The 21619-nt window shown below is 31.3% G+C and overlaps 1 protein-coding gene across 1 annotated transcript in view; it reads right to left on the reverse strand.

Annotated features, from left to right (window-relative positions):
• LOC130448545 (lachesin) overlaps window positions 1-15607 on the reverse strand; it is a 121241-nt gene extending 105634 nt beyond the window's left edge. Inside the window, exon 1 of the mRNA XM_056785958.1 lies at window positions 15506-15607. Within this exon, the coding sequence (XP_056641936.1) occupies window positions 15506-15578 (73 nt within the window). The 5' untranslated portion in view covers window positions 15579-15607. The remainder of the gene's footprint in view (window positions 1-15505) is intronic.
• Between the last annotated feature and the right edge of the window lie 6012 nt (window positions 15608-21619).

The raw sequence follows: 21619 nt of genomic DNA on the forward strand, positions 1-21619 counted from the left end.
AATGTGTTCAATATTTTACAATGTAAAAAAAGTGCACAATCACTTGCCAATTGAAAAACTTTCCCGCATTTCGCAATAATTTAAAGGCATATTTACTGGCAAATGTTTTCTATTTTCCCCTCTCAGTTATTAAACAGGGTAGTCGTATTATTTTTTGTATTAAAAACGGTCGTACTTGTAAATTTTACACATAAATTAATTTCAAAAGTTGATAAATCCATTTCATTTTTTATCAACATCGGTAATTCGACTTCAAATAATATTTTCTCGGCTGAATTAGTCTGTGTATTAATCATATTTGACGTAGTATATGAAAATCCTTTTTATACTTTACTTTAACAAAGTTGTTTTAGACTTGTTTGTTAGATTTCTTGAAAAAAAAAAAAACTTTGAAAACGATTCGCCGAGTCATTTCAATCTTCTTTTTTATTTTCCAATGAAATTCATCAATCAATATTCAACAGACTTTTATTCATTACGAGGAGAATATCAATTTAACGTACAGGGTGTTTCAAAAAGAGGTTATTCCGTCTCTAGAATAGATGGAAACCTCAAAAATATTCGGGGTTTACTCAGTAAAAAATTTTCTAAACGCCATCCGTAATCAAGATAAATGGCGTTGAAAAAATTTAAATTTAAATCAAAATATTTTTAAAACTATACACAGTATCCAGTTTTATCAAAAGTTTTTTGGAAAATTTTGCTTAATATTTAAAAACTACTCGGTACGAACCGTGTAACTAGCGCCCTCTATTATAAAAATAAATTTCTAAGTATCCTTCAGACGTTATTACTTTTTTTGAAACACCTTGTATGAAGTTTTTGATTGATGATCAGTAGTACTTCTAAAGTCGTTATTACTTGTTATTTATGCTGTCGTCGATGCAACTGCGTTTGATTTCCACATTTCTTGTAAAATTTGTGACGATTTTAATTTTTTCTGGTAAATTTGGGTGCTAGGAGTGACCAACAAGGCTAGAGGCTCCATCAGTGTTTTTCCTTGATAGAAAAATGCTATTAATGGAAATGGAATTGTTGAGGACGTGAAAAAGACCTAACAAAAGCCAAATATTTACAAAAATTACATTCTAATGAAGTTTTTGATTTTGAATTAAAGTTTTGTCAAATAATCAGTAGTATTTCTAATGGAAGTCGTTATTACTTGTTATTTATGCTGTCGTCGATGCAGCTGCGTTTGATTTCCACATTTCTTGTAAAATTTGCGGCGGTTTTTGAATTTTTTCTGGTAAATTTGGGTGCTAGGAGTGACCAACAAGGCTAGAGGCTCCATCAGAGTTTTTCCTTGATAGAAAAATCCTATTAATGGAAATGGAATTGTTGATGACGTGAAAAAGACCTAACAAAAACCAAATATTTACAAAAATTACATTCTAATGAAGTTTTTGATTTTGAATTAAAGTTTTGTCAAATAATCAGTAGTATTTCTAATGGAAGTCGTTATTACTTGTTATTTATGCTGTCGTCGATGCAACTGCGTTTGATTTCCACATTTCTTGTAAAATTTTCGGCGGTTTTTGAATTTTTTCTGGTAAATTTGGGTGCTAGGAGTGACGAACAAGGCTAGAGGCTCCATCAGGGTTTTTCCTTAATAGAAAAATACTATCAAGGGAAATGGTATGGTTGAGGACGTGAAAAAGACCTAACAAAAACCAAATATTTACAAAAATCACATTCTAATGAAGTTTTTGATTTTGAATTAAAGTTTTGTCAAATAATCAGTAGTATTTCTAATGGAAGTCGTTATTACTTGTTATTTATGCTGTCGTCGATGCAACTGCGTTTGATTTCCACATTTCTTGTAAAATTTGCGGCGGTTTTTGAATTTTTTCTGGTAAATTTGGGTGCTAGGAGTGACCAACAAGGCTAGAGGCTCCATCAGAGTTTTTCCTTGATAGAAAAATCCTATTAATGGAAATGGAATTGTTGATGACGTGAAAAAGACCTAACAAAAGCCAAATATTTACAAAAATTACTTTCTAATGAAGTTTTTGATTTTGAATTAAAGTTTTGTCAAATAATCAGTAGTATTTCTAATGGAAGTCGTTATTACTTGTTATTTATGCTGTCGTCGATGCAACTGCGTTTGATTTCCACATTTCTTGTAAAATTTGTGACGATTTTGAATTTTTTCTGGTAAATTTGGGTGCTAGGAGTGACCAACAAGGCTAGAGGCTCCATCAGGGTTTTTCCTTAATAGAAAAATACTATTAATGGAAATGGAATTGTTGAGGACGTGAAAAAGACCTAACAAAAGCCAAATATTTACAAAAATCACATTCTAATGAAGTTTTTGATTTTGAATTAAAGTTTTGTCAAATAATCAGTAGTATTTCTAATGGAAGTCGTTATTACTTGTTATTTATGCTGTCGTCGATGCAACTGCGTTTGATTTCCACATTTCTTGTAAAATTTGCGGCGGTTTTTGAATTTTTTCTGGTAAATTTGGGTGCTAGGAGTGACGAACAAGGCTAGAGGTTCCATCAGGGCTTTTCCTTAATAGAAAAATACTATCAATGGAAATGGAATTGTTGAGGACGTGAAAAAGACCTAACAAAAGCCAAATATTTACAAAAATTACTTTCTAATGAAGTTTTTGATTTTGAATTAAAGTTTTGTCAAATAATCAGTAGTATTTCTAATGGAAGTCGTTATTACTTGTTATTTATGCTGTCGTCGATGCAACTGCGTTTGATTTCCACATTTCTTGTAAAATTTGTGACGATTTTAATTTTTTATGGTAAATTTGGGTGCTAGGAGTGACAAACAAGGCTAGAGGCTCCATCAGGGTTTTTCCTTAATAGAAAAATACTATAAAGGGAAATGGAATGGTTGAGGACGTGAAAAAGACCTAACAAAAGCCAAATATTTACAAAAATTACTTTCTAATGAAGTTTTTGATTTTGAATTAAAGTTTTGTCAAATAATCAGTAGTATTTCTAATGGAAGTCGTTATTACTTGTTATTTATGCTGTCGTCGATGCAACTGCGTTTGATTTCCACATTTCTTGTAAAATTTGTGACGATTTTGAATTTTTTCTGGTAAATTTGGGTGCTAGGAGTGACCAACAAGGCTAGAGGCTCCATCAGGGTTTTTCCTTAATAGAAAAATACTATTAATGGAAATGGAATTGTTGAGGACGTGAAAAAGACCTAACAAAAGCCAAATATTTACAAAAATCACATTCTAATGAAGTTTTTGATTTTGAATTAAAGTTTTGTCAAATAATCAGTAGTATTTCTAATGGAAGTCGTTATTACTTGTTATTTATGCTGTCGTCGATGCAACTGCGTTTGATTTCCACATTTCTTGTAAAATTTGTGACGATTTTGAATTTTTTCTGGTAAATTTGGGTGCTAGGAGTGACCAACAAGGCTAGAGGCTCCATCAGGGTTTTTCCTTAATAGAAAAATACTATTAATGGAAATGGAATTGTTGAGGACGTGAAAAAGACCTAACAAAAGCCAAATATTTACAAAAATCACATTCTAATGAAGTTTTTGATTTTGAATTAAAGTTTTGTCAAATAATCAGTAGTATTTCTAATGGAAGTCGTTATTACTTGTTATTTATGCTGTCGTCGATGCAACTGCGTTTGATTTCCACATTTCTTGTAAAATTTGCGGCGGTTTTTGAATTTTTTCTGGTAAATTTGGGTGCTAGGAGTGACCAACAAGGCTAGAGGCTCCATCAGAGTTTTTCCTTGATAGAAAAATCCTATTAATGGAAATGGAATTGTTGATGACGTGAAAAAGACCTAACAAAAGCCAAATATTTACAAAAATTGCATTCTATATTAAGCAAAACCATCTGGTATGTCAAATATATCTGAATTACCTATTATTGAACGTAATATTATAAAAATGGAACGCGGGGGCTTTTCGATATTGAGTGACAAAATGAAGAATGGATCTGATACGAATTGCGTTGATATAAATTTCTCTTGCTCAAAGTACAGCCACCAAAGTAGATATTCATTTCATCTAAGTTTGTAAAACAAACTTTGTATAATGGATCAAAGAAGCAAATTTCCGAAGTATCCATTACAATAAATTTATCAATGGAGTTTTAGAAAGTTCAGTTTCGTTATAATTGAAACAGAAGGTAACGAAACTTTTCGATAACCCTGTAATTAAATGAGAATGCTACTAGAAACTATATCACAAGAATGCGAGAAGAATTTTTAATTAAATTGAACGAGAGAAATATCGTATATAAAAAATATTTGGACGTGACGATGAAAAACAACAATCGAAACAACTGGTTGGTGGATCACTTGGAAAATGAGAACCAATGAATCGAAATAAAACTAGATTTGATCTAATAACATAAGGGATACACTCCAAACAAACCATCTGCTCCATTCAGACCAAAGTATGTAACTGAAAGATAGAGCTAACCAGGAAAACGAATGGATAGATGGATTTGACGTTTCTTACGATTTTGACGCAGCTACTGTCTTCCAAACGTTTGGTAGTCAGCTATGAGGTCATTAAACTTTTACTCAAAGGTATCACCAAACTGTTAAAATCGCATGACCAAGAAGGGCAATGAATCGGAGCTTCTACACCTCTACCGATCCATCGATTCCTAAAATTAAAGCGTGATGGAGCTCCATCCATTAAATCTTCCAAGTAGATTGTGATTGATTGATTGAAATAATGTAAATCGTCTGGCAAGAGCTCTTGGACTTGTCTGTTATGATGGGAATGTAACCATTGCTCTTTAGGTATCCTCCAAGTACGTAGAAGAAGACGTAGCTGTTTGTCTTACCAAATTCCTCAAGGTAACTGTTGGTTCTGATCGTTCTTGGCCTACCAGAATTTATTTTTCCATCGTTTAATGTCTCTAAATGTATTTCCACTTCGAGGTAAGTTTCTAACTTGTTACAGTGAAGAGTATTTGATATAAGGAAAAGAAAAAACTACTCAGAACTCATCGCGGATGATATATTAGCTGTTTTAAACATTCATGAAGAAGATGTAGCTGAATTTAAGACAATCAACTAAATTAGCACGAGCTTAAACCAAAGAAAATTGTATTATCTTCAAACTTAAGTACCTGGAGATGATTTAAGAGACGACGTATTGTATATTGAAGATTCATTCCACTTTATCTTCGATATAATGTAGTTCCGAACAGTATAATATCCAAATATTCAAAAATAAATTACTAAGGAACATAGTGAATGCTCCTTCGTGACTACCGTTGACCAAACTATATCTAGGGCTCTATTAGAACGTCGGGATCATTTACAACAACAACCAAATAAGAAGATTTACTAGGAAAAATCCTTATGATTCAATTGAATATCTCGTGGTGAAGCAGAATAATAAAAGAAGTTTATAATAGTAAAAATATATATGATAAGAATTCAAAAACACACACAACTTATAAATTATTGAAGACTTGAAGACCAGTCGAAGGTAAAGTATTTTTGACAGTACTAAAAAAAAAGAAGAAGAACGGAAACGCTCATATAAAAGTGCTCAAAAGTAGTTAGGTTAGGTTGAAAATATTTTCATAACGATATATTATTTTGTTTATCTTTCATTTCATTGAATACTATTTTGAATAATTGGTATACAAACAAATTTCTAAATTTCAAATTACTAAGATAAAGTCGACTGGCAAGTTTTTCAGTCTAATTGAACAGCAAAAAAGTGAAAAATAATAATAGGGCGTATCTAAATTTGCCTCGTTATAATTTATTTTTGATTTATTATGAAAACTCCCCGGTCTCGTTGACAGGCAAACGAAACGATTCAATAATTCTTACAAAGCCTTTTACAACGATGATAAAAGATAATACAGTCAAGAATTAGCTATAAATTTATACGTCAAATTTGACAATTTTCGATTCAGTTCTCCTAGTCATTAAATTGTCAATATTTTGGCAATCTTGACTGAAACTATGCAAGGAAAATCTAATTAGGAATATGTAAAATAATCCTGAAAAGGATCTCATGAGGCAATCTTGATCAGAACCCTTTAAGGTAATCCCAATCAGGATCTTATAAGGCAATACTGATCAGGAGCTTATGAGGCAATCCAGATGAGGATCTTACGAGACAATCTTGATAAAAACCATATAAATCAGGATTTTACGAGGCAATCTTGATAAAAACCATAAAAGGGAATCCTACTAGGATCTTACGAGGCAATCTTGATACAACCATATAAAGAGGATTTTACGAGGCAATCCTGATAAGGATCTTACGAAGCAATCTTGATACAAACCAAATAAATCAGGATTTTACGAGGCAATCTTGATAAAAACCATATAAATCAGGATCTTACGAGGCAATCTTGATAGAAACCATATAAATCAGGATCTTACGAGGCAATCTTGATAAAAACCATATAAATCAGGATCTTACGAGGCAATCTTGATAAAAACCATATAAGGTAATCCTAATAGGATCTTACGAGGCAATCTTGATGAGGATCTTACGAGGCAATCTTGATACAACCATATAAAGAGGATTTTACGAGGCAATCCTGATAAAAACCATATAAATCAGGATCTTACGAGGCAATCCTGATAAGGATCTTACGAAGCAATCTTGATAAAAACCATATAAATCAGGATTTTACGAGGCAATCTTGATAAAAACCATATAAACAGGATTTTACGAGGCAATCCTGATAAAAACCATATAAATCAGGATCTTACGAGGCAATCCTGATAAGGATCTTACGAAGCAATCTTGATAAAAACCATATAAATCAGGATTTTACGAGGCAATCTTGATAAAAACCATATAAATCAGGATCTTACGAGGCAATCCTGATAAGGATCTTACGAAGCAATCTTGATAAAAACCAAATAAATCAGGATTTTACGAGGCAATCTTGATAAAAACCATATAAATCAGGATCTTACGAGGCAATCCTGATAAGGATCTTACGAAGCAATCTTGATAAAAACCATATAAATCAGGATTTTACGAGGCAATCTTGATAAAAACCATATAAATCAGGATCTTACGAGGCAATCCTGATAAGGATCTTACGAAGCAATCTTGATGAGGATCTTACGAGGCAATCTTGATACAACCATATAAACAGGATTTTACGAGGCAATCCTGATAAAAACCATATAAATCAGGATCTTACGAGGCAATCCTGATAAAAACCATATAAGGTAATCCTAATAGGATCTTACGAGGCAATCTTGATGAGGATCTTACGAGGCAATCTTGATACAACCATATATAGAGGATTTTACGAGGCAATCTTGATAAAAACCATATAAATCAGGATCTTACGAGGCAATCCTGATAAGGATCTTACGAAGCAATCTTGATAAAAACCATATAAATCAGGATTTTACGAGGCAATCTTGATAAAAACCATATAAACAGGATTTTACAAGGCAATCCTGATAAAAACCATATAAATCAGGATCTTACGAGGCAATCCTGATAAGGATCTTACGAAGCAATCTTGATAAAAACCATATAAATCAGGATTTTACGAGGCAATCTTGATAAAAACCATATAAATCAGGATCTTACGAGGCAATCTTGATAAAAACCATATAAGGTAATACTAATAGGATCTTACGAGGTAATCTTGATGAGGATCTTACGAGACAATCTTGATAAAACCATATAAACAGAATTTTACGAGGCAATCCTGATAAAAACCATATAAATCAGGATCTTACGAGGCAATCATGATACAACGATATAAACAGGATTTTACGAGGATAAAAACCATATAAGGTAATTCTAATCAGATTTTTACGAGGCAATCTTGATGAGGATCTTACGAGACAATCTTGATAAAACCATATAAACAGAATTTTACGAGGTAATCGTGATAAAAACCATATAAATCAGGATCTTACGAGGCAATCCTGATAAGGATCTTACGAAGCAATCTTGATGAGGATCTTACGAGGCAATCTTGATACAACCATATAAACAGGATTTTACGAGGCAATCCTGATAAAAACCATATAAATCAGGATCTTACGAGGCAATCCTGATAAAAACCATATAAGGTAATCCTAATAGGATCTTACGAGGCAATCTTGATGAGGATCTTACGAGGCAATCTTGATACAACCATATATAGAGGATTTTACGAGGCAATCCTGATAAAAACCATATAAATCAGGATCTTACGAGGCAATCCTGATAAGGATCTTACGAAGCAATCTTGATAAAAACCATATAAATCAGGATTTTACGAGGCAATCCTGATAAAAACCATATAAACAGGATTTTACAAGGCAATCCTGATAAAAACCATATAAATCAGGATCTTACGAGGCAATCCTGATAAGGATCTTACGAAGCAATCTTGATAAAAACCATATAAATCAGGATTTTACGAGGCAATCTTGATAAAAACCATATAAATCAGGATCTTACGAGGCAATCTTGATAAAAACCATCTAAGGTAATACTAATAGGATCTTACGAGGTAATCTTGATGAGGATCTTACGAGACAATCTTGATAAAACCATATAAACAGAATTTTACGAGGCAATCCTGATAAAAACCATATAAATCAGGATCTTACGAGGCAATCCTGATAAAAACCATATAAATCAGGATCTTACGAGGCAATCATGATACAACGATATAAACAGGATTTTACGAGGATAAAAACCATATAAGGTAATTCTAATCAGATTTTTACGAGACAATCTTGATAAAACCATATAAACAGAATTTTACGAGGCAATCGTGATAAAAACCATATAAATCAGGATCTTACGAGGCAATCTTGATAAAAACCATATAAATCAGGATCTTACGAGGCAATCTTGATAAAAACCATATAAGGTAATACTAATAGGATCTTACGAGGCAATCTTGTTGAGGATCTTACGAGGCAATCTTGATACAACCATATAAAGAGGATTTTACGAGGCAATCCTGATAAAAACCATATAAGGTAATCCTAATAGGATCTTACGATGCAATTTTTCCGGTGTACCAAATCCGTGTATAGGAAAATTTAATATTTGTCAGTTCAGTTAACAGTTTGCTTAACCAATTACCACTGGCAACAATGTAAATATTATTACAAAACTTTCGCAAACAAGAATCTCGCAAGATAATTGGAACTTTTCGTACTTGAAAGTTCGAGTGTATATATGTTTCCAATAAAAAGGTCAAAAGAGGCTCATTATTTTATTCAAACCAAGTTGATAATTTGTTGATGTGAAGAGTTGAAAAATACGACGTAACGAAACGAAAGATTAAGAAGAAAATAACGAGGATACAATCGTAGTTTACATTGATTTCGAATAAGCGTATAATGAGGTATTTAAATAGCTTCATCTTTCGAGATTTAGTAGATAAATTTCACTAACAACGAATTCTCCAATCACTTTTGCAGAAATATATCGAGAATTGTTTTACTTTTCTAGAAACAATCGTCGTGATTCACTTCAGAAGATTCAATTTCAACATAAATTAATTCAGTTTAGAAGTTACAATCATTATTATCTCCTCAGATCACGATGTCTATTTCAAAATAAGATCAAAATTGTAAATATTACATAATAATCTAGAGTTAAACTTTTAACCGAGCACCAAAATGGTAATATCATTATTATCATCGATCCTTTGGATTATGTCCATCGCTTTTGGTGCTTTAAAATCTTTTTTTGACGTGGATTACTCCTCGTTCTTTATTTTCATTTTCTTTATAGTTTATCGTTTGATTTGGCTGTTTTTGCTATAAGTTTCCATTCATTTTGATTCTGGGATTTTGCATTTTGTTCTGAGAATTTTGAAGCTGGCAGCTTCTAGTATAGTGTTGTCAAAATTTTGTACCGAACGCCTTGGGATCTAACCAAGTGCCTAGCATATAAAGAAATGACGAAAAAACAATCTACGGTTATTTTTCAATATATTCTCCATCAATTTCCACACACTTTTCGAAACGTCTGACTAAAAAATATGACGAAATGAATTACAGCTTTTTTACGTATATAAACAAGTATAATTTCTTATTTCTTAGACCTTTTTGTATGTTAATGCTTCTAAATGTTTCTAATTTTAAGTCTCTTCTGTTTTAGAATTCATTTTTTTCAATATTTTTTTAAGGATAGATCGAAATTTATTGAAGCTTATTTATCGTATTGATGACCATTTAATCTATTTTATAAATATCGAGATGTCTGTCCTATGTATGTAGATTTAAATGAGTCGAAACGTTAATTTTCATTTTTATATCAAAAATTATTACAAAAAAACTAGTTTTATGACAGAAAATAAGTTAAATCCTTTTATCAATTTTTATATTTTCAAAAAAAAAATATTTGAATTTTGATATTCATCATATTAACATATTATTTTTTTGTTTAGCCCTGGTATATTATGAGAGTTATTTTCATCCCGACAAAGTGATATTAATAAGTCTAAATAATACAAAAAAAAAATATGTTCGCGTGTGAAATAATCAGATTAAATGGCAAATGTCGTAACTCTATTAAAATGTTTCGAAATGCATTTAAGAAATTAAAATTATAATGGGATAATAGAATATTAACACGTAGTATATCATTAAAACTGAGTGATATATATACGGCTCAGACTAGGGTCGATTATTTTTGAAAAAATAATAGTAAGATAAAGCCCGTTGAAAAAGGAAAAGAATATAATAAAAATGATTTACGGCCTATCTGAGGTCTTCAAGGGGAAGGGGGATTTTCGGCAAAACTATAAGTCCTATGGGAAAAGTCAAATAGCCAAGTTGTAGGTAATAAAACGGTCTACAACTTTTGTATCTACACTTTTTTGACATAACCTCAAAATTCGTCTGAAAAATTCAAATAAAAAACACGAAATTCGAGGAAAATACGTTTTGAAATTTTTTCAACCTTATTTTGATTTGATATCGATTTAATTGAGGCCTAGTTTGATCAAAAATTTGTATCTGTTTAAATACTATAATTCTTTGTTTTCTATGTACGTTTCTAAACAGCTAGTTACAAAAAGTCCCCTCTGTATATTCTGAGTAGTAAACTTTAGCTGCGTTTTAAGGCTAGACACGTTAACAAGAAAAAAAAGGATTAAGACAAGGAGGAGGATTAAACCGACGGCGAAAAAGAAAAACCAAAAATCATTTTTGGAGGGATTTGCTGATGAAAAATAGAATGAAGACGAAAATTACAAAATGAATAAACATTTATAAGACAAATATTTAGAGCGAGTGCAATATCTAGGAGTTGAACTAACAGAATTGAAAATACCGGTGAAGTTTAATATAAAGGGTTTTCCAATAATAGGTGTTATTTTGAACAGCCCGCTATTTCGGTAAATGTCACTTTTGAAGCTGCCATTTTTTGACATTTGACAAGTAGAAACTACGCCATTAATGAAAATGCGTTCAACAACGCAATGGAAATTATTAAAATTCGCTATAAAAATGGTGAAAGTTTGGCGGAGACGGTTCGTAAAACTAAAACGTTTTTGGGTCGACGTGAAGCACCCCAATACAGAAATTGGTGAAAAAATTTGAGTTGTTGGGGCAAGTTAGTGATGTGAAGAATAAAACCCGAGCACGTCGCTCAAAAACAACTGAGAATATCGCTGCTGTAGCCCAAAGTGTTGAAGAAAGCCCAGGTTTGTCCATTCCTCGTCGTTCTTTGGAATTAGCCATTCCGCAAACGTCATTACACAGTATTTTGCATAAAAACTTGGGTCTTAAAGCCTATAAAGTTCAGTTGGGTCATTGGGTTCTTGAAATGCATGAAAATGATCCGGAATTTCATCGAAAAATCATCTTAACTGATGAGGACCGTTTCCACCTTGGTGGTTACGTCAATAAACAAAATTGTCGAATCTGGGGCTCGGAAAACCCAAGAGTTATTGTTGAATATGGCAACTGAGCTAATGGGGACGTTTACAGAGAAAGATCAATTCAAGACAAGTAAAAAAGATTGACAAACAGAAAGACAACAAAAAATAAGCCGATGAAGACTATAAGACACACGATAATAAAGAAGATTGCTATGAATAAGAACGAAAATTGTATATTTTGATTATATATTTTCTTCAAGTCTTATCAAACACAAAATTATGAATCTCTCTCTCAAAAAAAAGCTTTGTTGTTAGAGCTTTCAATACGTTTAATTAAATCCGTGCGACCAATTCATGCGGCAAACAAAAATCGAGTTTTATTCTATTTCTAGGCATTTTCGAATGATTCCTAACTGTTAAATGTTTAATGCCCAGTGAATCAGCGGTATCTTGACAGCTTACATGTCGATCTATCTCGAACAATTGGAGAATTTTACGGTTATTTCAGGGAGAGACACAAAATTTTCATCACGGAAACGCACACATCGTAAACACCATAAATTTCTCCGCATTTCGATGCAGCAACCTAAAAAAAAGTCTGTTGTTTCATCAAGAAAATGCACCAGCTCAAATATCCGTTATAGCAATGACCAAAATTGATGAATTACAGTTTGATTTGGTACCTCATGCACCACAATCGCCAGACTTAGCTCCATCGGATTATTTTCTGTTCCCATACTTGAAAAAATGGTTCGATTGGTCAAAGATGGGTATTTTGAGGAGCTTGACGATTCTTATTATTATAAAAAGGGTATCGAAAGTTTTTGGTGCTAAAATATATTTTTTTCTAAAGTTTTTGTGGTTTTTTTTGTTTAAACCATCCTCTTATCGCTTGAAGAAAAACTAATTTTTTTCTTCCAACATAAAAAGGACCTTTTAATAGGTTATTGAGCTCATTTTAAGAAAAAGTATCAGGATTTGATGATTTTCAACAAATACAAAAGTTGTTTTCTACTCGGGAAGAAAGTACAGTTTGATCCTGGCTGAGATTACAGATAAACTTAAACTAATATCTAATTTTTTTTTATTTTATCGACCAAAGATACGAAATAACTGAACTAAAAAATAGTTACTTGTATGCCAAGATTGAAAGTAGTATTTCAGCCGAGGCGTACACAATATTTTTTAGACGACGCAAATCTAAAACTTCTCCAATAACTTTGTTTTGTTTCTTGTTTTATTGAACTTTTCCAGATTTTAAATTTTTCTGAAAAATGAGCACTACGCTTTTCGCCTTTTTCTGGTCACAACACTTCATAAAGAGTTTTCATCCGGCAACGAATTAAGAACGGCCGCCGATGTTTTCTTTTTCATCATCATTCATTGTTATTTCATTAATTTAGACAAAACTTCGGTTAAAACAAATAATTTCAGACAATTAAAAATTTAAGGTTATGCAAAATCATCGAAATGAAACTGTCATCTGTTGAAGTTGTGTACTCCGGAGCGTTCCGAAAGTGTTTTGCAGTACGGAACTGTCACTTTTATTACACGGAACACTAAAAACGCAACTTTCAGTAGGCAAACAAATACAGAACGAACAATTTCCAGATGGCGTCGACTAAAAAACGGTTTATTTGAAAAAAATCGGTAAATTATGTAACGTAAACACTCAGTATATCATTATTAATTATTTTTATTTGACATAATTTTGTTTAAATGTTTCTCCGATACGTCAATTCGGCTAAAAATCCAAATTCATTCCGTTGAATTTGTTTATTTAATGTAATTTAGACAAAACTTCGGTTAAAACAAATAATTTCAGACAATTAAAAATTTAAGGTTATGCAAAATCGTCGAAATGAAACTGTCAACTGTCAACTGTTAAAGTTGTGTACTCCGGAGCGTTCCGAAAGTGTTTTGCAGTACGAAACTGTCACTTTTATTACACGGAACACTAAAAACGCAACTTTCAGTAGGCAAACAAATACAGAACGAACAATTTCCAGATGGCGTCGACTAAAGAACGATTTATTTGAAAAAAATCGGTAACTTATGTTACGTAAACACTCAGTATATCATTATTAATTATTTTTATTTGACATAATTTTGTTTAAAAGTTTCTCCGATACGTCAATTCGGCTAAAAATCCAAATTTATTCCGATGAATTTGTTTATTTAATGTAATTTAGACAAAACTTCGGTTAAAACAAATAATTTCAGACAATTAAAAATTTAAGGTTATGCAAAATCGTCGAAATGAAACTGTCAACTGTCAACTGTTAAAGTTGTGTACTCCGGAGCGTTCCGAAAGTGTTTTGCAGTACGAAACTGTCACTTTTATTACACGGAACACTAAAAACGCAACTTTCAGTAGGCAAACAAATACAGAACGAACAATTTCCAGATGGCGTCGACTAAAGAACGATTTATTTGAAAAAAATCGGTAACTTATGTTACGTAAACACTCAGTATATCATTATTAATTATTTTTATTTGACATAATTTTGTTTAAAAGTTTCTCCGATACGTCAATTCGGCTAAAAATCCAAATTTATTCCGATGAATTTGTTTATTTAATGTAATTTAGACAAAACTTCGGTTAAAACAAATAATTTCAGACAATTAAAAATTTAAGGTTATGCAAAATCGTCGAAGTGAAACTGTCAACTGTCAACTGTTAAAGTTGTGTACTCCGGAGCGTTCCGAAAGTGTTTTGCAGTACGGAACTGTCACTTTTATTACACGGAACACTAAAAACGCAACTTTCGATAGGCAAACAAATACAGAACGAACAATTTCCAGATGGCGTCGACTAAAGAACGATTTATTTGAAAGAAATCGGTAACTTATGTTACGTAAACACTCAGTATATCATTATTAATTATTTTTATTTGACATAATTTTGTTTAAAAGTTTCTTCGATACGTCAATTCGGCTAAAAATCCAAATTTATTCCGATGAATTTGTTTATTTAATGTAATTTAGACAAAACTTCGGTTAAAACAAATAATTTCAGACAATAAAAAATTTAAGGTTATGCAAAATCGTCGAAGTGAAACTGTCAAGTGTTGAAGTTGTGTACTCCGAGCGTTCCGAAAGTGTTTTGCAGTACGAAATTGTCATTTTCATTACACGGAACACTAAAAACGCAACTTTCGGTATGTAAATGAATACAGAACGGATAACTTTTAAATGACGTCGTCTAAAAAGTTTTTTTAGAGTTCTGTGTAATCAAAATCATTCAATACAACTAATAGTTTAAAAAAAAATAATTTTCTTGAAATATATTTGTCTAGAAGTTCGTATAAACGTTTTCGTGGTAAAAGCCGTAGATTCAAATGGATTTATTAAAAAAAATTGTTATAGAATGACAAAAATTCAAAATAAAAGATGTTTATTATGAAAAAATTGATTGATATTTCAGAAATTTCACCAAAAGTGAGAAAATATGCGAAATTTCAATTCAATACATTCCATACAAGTTGCTATCTGATTAATTTCGAATTGAGTTCAAAAATTAATTATTTCACTATAAATAATTCATTAGAAAACATTATTATTATAAACAAATCGTATTTTTTCAATCCGCAGAAATAAATAAAGTTTATACAAAGTGGTAAAGCAGAAATTTTCCATTTCTAAAATTGCTTACAACTAATTAACGTGCATACAACAAGAAATTATTAGGGTGATTGGATTAAATGCTCATACCTAAGGGTGAAGTTGTCGTAAAAGTCACCAACGCGAGTATGAGAAACACCACATTCCACCGTACCTGCTCCATAGAGTTGTACGAAAAGCCCCTGCCGCATGTCGACTGAGGCCAAAAACAGCGCGTCTCGACGCCGACGGCGGTAGTATTTGGATCAGGAACTGCGCAAGCTTTGAATTTTGATTTCTTAAAAGGATATCTTACACTCTTATTAATTTACTATGATAGAACGCAGTCGGAACGCAAATTTCCACTCCTTTTTGCATACTTAATGTTCTCGGTATTTTTTTTTTTCGAACTAGATACAAAGAAATCAACAGCAATCCAATCGAACTTCCCCACTGTTTTTCGAGGTATATGGAAACGCAGAAAACAACGCAATGAAGAAAATAAAGCGAGGTTAACACGGTTTTGTCAAAAAAATATTGTTTTGTTACCCTAATTATATATTTGTACATTTATTTTATGTTTTTGAGTGTCCCTGTCACGAATACATTCGGAAACTACTGAAATTCGCTGTTATTTTGATAATTTTTCCATATCCTACATTTTGAATGAGAAAATGTAAAAATAATGATATAATATCAAGATAACTGATATGAATACCTTGATTAAGGGTTGAAAAACAAAAAACATATCCTAAAGCATCATGCGGTCTTTATTTTAATCCTACAAATGTTTTTTTTAAGTTCAAACTTTTATTTTATTGAATTTCGACAATAAGGGGTTGTTTTTATCCCTCACAATAATTTGTGCATATTGGTATAGGGTTTATTTTGAAGTGAAGGTTAAAAAAAACTCGATTCCAAAATTTTACGCAAACCCATGCTTGAAATTGATGGAATTCCGTGTTTCATAACGTATTTTAAACTTTGTTTACTGGACTAATATAATTTGGGATACGTTCTGTATCATAACAAGATTCTAAACGCCACAACTTTTATTTTATTGAATTTCGACAATAAGGGGTTGTTTTTATCCCTCACAATAATTTGTGCATATTGGTATAGGGTTTATTTTGAAGTGAAGGTTAAAAAAAACTCGATTCCAAAATTTTACGCAAATCCATGCTTGAAATTGATGGAATTCCGTGTTTCATAACGTATTTTAAACTTTGTTTACTGGACTAATATAATTTGGGATACGTTCTGTATCATAACAAGATTCTAAACGCCACAACTTTTATTTTATTGAATTTCGACAATAAGGGGTTGTTTTTATCCCTCACAATAATTTGTAAATATTGGTATAGGGTTTATTTTGAAGTGAAGGTTAAAAAAAACTCGATTACAAAATTTTACGCAAACCCATGCTTGAAATTGACGGAATTCCGTGTTTCATAACGTATTTTAAACTTTGTTTACTGGACTAATATAATTTGGGATACGTTCTGTATCATAACAAGATTCTAAACGCCACAACTTTTATTTTATTGAATTTCGACAATAAGGGGTTGTTTTTATCCCTCACAATAATTTGTAAATATTGGTATAGGGTATATTTTGAAGTGAAGGTTAAAAAAAACTCGATTACAAAATTTTACGCAAATCCATGCTTGAAATTGATGGAATTCCGCGTTTGATAACGTATTTTAACCTTTGTTTACTGGACTAATATAATTTAGGATACGTTCTGTATCATAACAAGATTCTAAACGCCACAACTTTTATTTTATTTAATTTCGACAATAAGGGGTTGTTTTTATCCCTCACAATAATTTGTAAATATTGGTATAGGGTATATTTTGAAGTGAAGGTTAAAAAAAACTCGATTACAAAATTTTACGCAAACCCATGCTTGAAATTGATGGAATTCCGTGTTTCATAACGTATTTTAAACTTTGTTTACTGGACTAATATAATTTGGGATACGTTCTGTATCATAACAAGATTCTAAACGCCACAACTTTTATTTTATTGAATTTCGACAATAAGGGGTTGTTTTTATCCCTCACAATAATTTGTGCACATTGGTATAGGGTATATTTTGAAGTGAAGGTTAAAAAAAACTCGATTACAAAATTTTACGCAAATCCATGCTTGAAATTGATGGAATTCCGTGTTTCATAACGTATTTTAAACTTTGTTTACTGGACTAATATAATTTGGGATACGTTCTGTATTATAACAAGATTCTAAACGCCACAACTTTTATTTTATTTAATTTCGACAATAAGGGGTTGTTTTTATCCCTCACAATAATTTGTGCACATTGGTATAGGGTATATTTTGAAGTGAAGGTTAAAAAAAACTCGATTACAAAATTTTACGCAAATCCATGCTTGAAATTGATGGAATTCCGTGTTTCATAACGTATTTTAAACTTTGTTTACTGGACTAATATAATTTGGGATACGTTCTGTATTATAACAAGATTCTAAACGCTACAACTTTTATTTTATTGAATTTCGACAATAAGGGGTTGTTTTTATCCCTCACAATAATTTGTGCATATTGGTATAGGGTTTATTTTGAAGTGAAGGTTAAAAAAAACTCGATTACAAAATTTTACGCAAATCCATGCTTGAAATTGATGGAATTCCGTGTTTCATAACGTATTTTAAACTTTGTTTACTGGACTAATATAATTTGGGATACGTTCTGTATTATAACAAGATTCTAAACGCCACAACTTTTATTTTATTTAATTTCGACAATAAGGGGTTGTTTTTATCCCTCACAATAATTTGTGCATATTGGTATAGGGTTTATTTTGAAGTGAAGGTTAAAAAAAACTCGATTCCAAAATTTTACGCAAACCCATGCTTGAAATTGATGGAATTCCGTGTTTCATAACGTATTTTAATCTTTGTTCACTGGACTAATATAATTTAGGATACGTTCTGTATCATAACAAGATTCTAAACGCCACAACTTTTATTTTATTGAATTTCGACAATAAGGGGTTGTTTTTATCCCTCACAATAATTTGTGCACATTGGTATAGGGTTTATTTTGAAGTGAAGGTTAAAAAAAACTCGATTCCAAAATTTTACGCAAATCCATGCTTGAAATTGATGGAATTCCGTGTTTCATAACGTATTTTAAACTTTGTTTACTGGACTAATATAATTTGGGATACGTTCTGTATTATAACAAGATTCTAAACGCCACAACTTTTATTTTATTGAATTTCGACAATAAGGGGTTGTTTTTATCCCTCACAATAATTTGTAAATATTGGTATAGGGTATATTTTGAAGTGAAGGTTAAAAAAAACTCGATTCCAAAATTTTACGCAAACCCATGCTTGAAATTGATGGAATTCCGTGTTTCATAACGTATTTTAAACTTTGTTTACTGGACTAATATAATTTGGGATACGTTCTGTATTATAACAAGATTCTAAACGCCACAACTTTTATTTTATTGAATTTCGACAATAAGGGGTTGTTTTTATCCCTCACAATAATTTGTAAATATTGGTATAGGGTATATTTTGAAGTGAAGGTTAAAAAAAACTCGATTCCAAAATTTTACGCAAATCCATGCTTGAAATTGATGGAATTCCGTGTTTCATAACGTATTTTAAACTTTGTTTACTGGACTAATATAATTTGGGATACGTTCTGTATTATAACAAGATTCTAAACGCCACAACTTTTATTTTATTGAATTTCGACAATAAGGGGTTGTTTTTATCCCTCACAATAATTTGTAAATATTGGTATAGGGTATATTTTGAAGTGAAGGTTAAAAAAAACTCGATTCCAAAATTTTACGCAAACCCATGCTTGAAATTGATGGAATTCCGTGTTTCATAACGTATTTTAATCTTTGTTCACTGGACTAATATAATTTAGGATACGTTCTGTATCATAACAAGATTCTAAACGCCACAACTTTTATTTTATTGAATTTCGACAATAAGGGGTTGTTTTTATCCCTCACAATAATTTGTAAATATTGGTATAGGGTATATTTTGAAGTGAAGGTTAAAAAAAACTCGATTCCAAAATTTTACGCAAATCCATGCTTGAAATTGATGGAATTCCGTGTTTCATAACGTATTTTAAACTTTGTTTACTGGACTAATATAATTTGGGATACGTTCTGTATTATAACAAGATTCTAAACGCCACAACTTTTATTTTATTGAATTTCGACAATAAGGGGTTGTTTTTATCCCTCACAATAATTTGTGCATATTGGTATAGGGTTTATTTTGAAGTGAAGGTTAAAAAAAACTCGATTCCAAAATTTTACGCAAACCCATGCTTGAAATTGATGGAATTCCGTGTTTCATAACGTATTTTAATCTTTGTTCACTGGACTAATATAATTTAGGATACGTTCTGTATCATAACAAGATTCTAAACGCCACAACTTTTATTTTATTGAATTTCGACAATAAGGGGTTGTTTTTATCCCTCACAATAATTTGTAAATATTGGTATAGGGTATATTTTGAAGTGAAGGTTAAAAAAAACTCGATTCCAAAATTTTACGCAAACCCATGCTTGAAATTGATGGAATTCCGTGTTTCATAACGTATTTTAACCTTTGTTTACTGGACTAATATAATTTAGGATACGTTCTGTATTATAACAAGATTCTAAACGCCACAACTTTTATTTTATTGAATTTCGACAATAAGGGGTTGTTTTTATCCCTCACAATAATTTGTGCATATTGGTATAGGGTTTATTTTGAAGTGAACGTTAAAAAAAACTCGATTCCAAAATTTTACGCAAACCCATGCTTGAAATTGATGGAATTCCGTGTTTCATAACGTATTTTAATCTTTGTTCACTGGACTAATATAATTTAGGATACGTTCTGTATCATAACAAGATTCTAAACGCCACAACTTTTATTTTATTGAATTTCGACAATAAGGGGTTGTTTTTATCCCTCACAATAATTTGTAAATATTGGTATAGGGTATATTTTGAAGTGAAGGTTAAAAAAAACTCGATTACAAAATTTTACGCAAACCCATGCTTGAAATTGATGGAATTCCGCGTTTGATAACGTATTTTAACCTTTGTTTACTGGACTAATATAATTTAGGATACGTTCTGTATTATAACAAGATTCTAAACGCCACAACTTTTATTTTATTGAATTTCGACAATAAGGGGTTGTTTTTATCCCTCACAATAATTTGTGCATATTGGTATAGGGTATATTTTGAAGTGAAGGTTAAAAAAAACTCGATTCCAAAATTTTACGCAAATCCATGCTTGAAATTGATGGAATTCCGCGTTTGATAACGTATTTTAACCTTTATTCACTGGACTAATATAATTTAGGATACGTTCTGTATTATAACAAGATTCTAAACGCCACAACTTTTATTTTATTGAATTTCGACAATAAGGGGTTGTTTTTATCCCTCACAATAATTTGTGCATATTGGTATAGGGTATATTTTGAAGTGAAGGTTAAAAAAAACTCGATTACAAAATTTTACGCAAATCCATGCTTGAAATTGATGGAATTCCGCGTTTGATAACGTATTTTAACCTTTGTTTACTGGACTAATATAATTTAGGATACGTTCTGTATTATAACAAGATTCTAAACGCCACAACTTTTATTTTATTTAATTTCGACAATAAGGGGTTGTTTTTATCCCTCACAATAATTTGTAAATATTGGTATAGGGTTTATTTTGAAGTGAAGGTTAAAAAAAACTCGATTCCAAAATTTTACACAAACCCATGCTTGAAATTGATGGAATTCCGCGTTTGATAACGTATTTTAACCTTTGTTTACTGGACTAATATAATTTAGGATACGTTCTGTATTATAACAAGATTCTAAACGCCACAACTTTTATTTTATTGAATTTCGACAATAAGGGGTTGTTTTTATCCCTCACAATAATTTGTGCATATTGGTATAGGGTTTATTTTGAAGTGAACGTTAAAAAAAACTCGATTCCAAAATTTTACGCAAACCCATGCTTGAAATTGATGGAATTCCGTGTTTCATAACGTATTTTAATCTTTGTTCACTGGACTAATATAATTTAGGATACGTTCTGTATTATAACAAGATTCTAAACGCCACAACTTTTATTTTATTGAATTTCGACAATAAGGGGTTGTTTTTATCCCTCACAATAATTTGTGCATATTGGTATAGGGTATATTTTGAAGTGAAGGT

Source organism: Diorhabda sublineata, chromosome 9 (assembly GCF_026230105.1).
Source record: "Diorhabda sublineata isolate icDioSubl1.1 chromosome 9, icDioSubl1.1, whole genome shotgun sequence".
Classification (NCBI taxonomy): Eukaryota; Metazoa; Arthropoda; class Insecta; order Coleoptera; family Chrysomelidae; genus Diorhabda; species Diorhabda sublineata.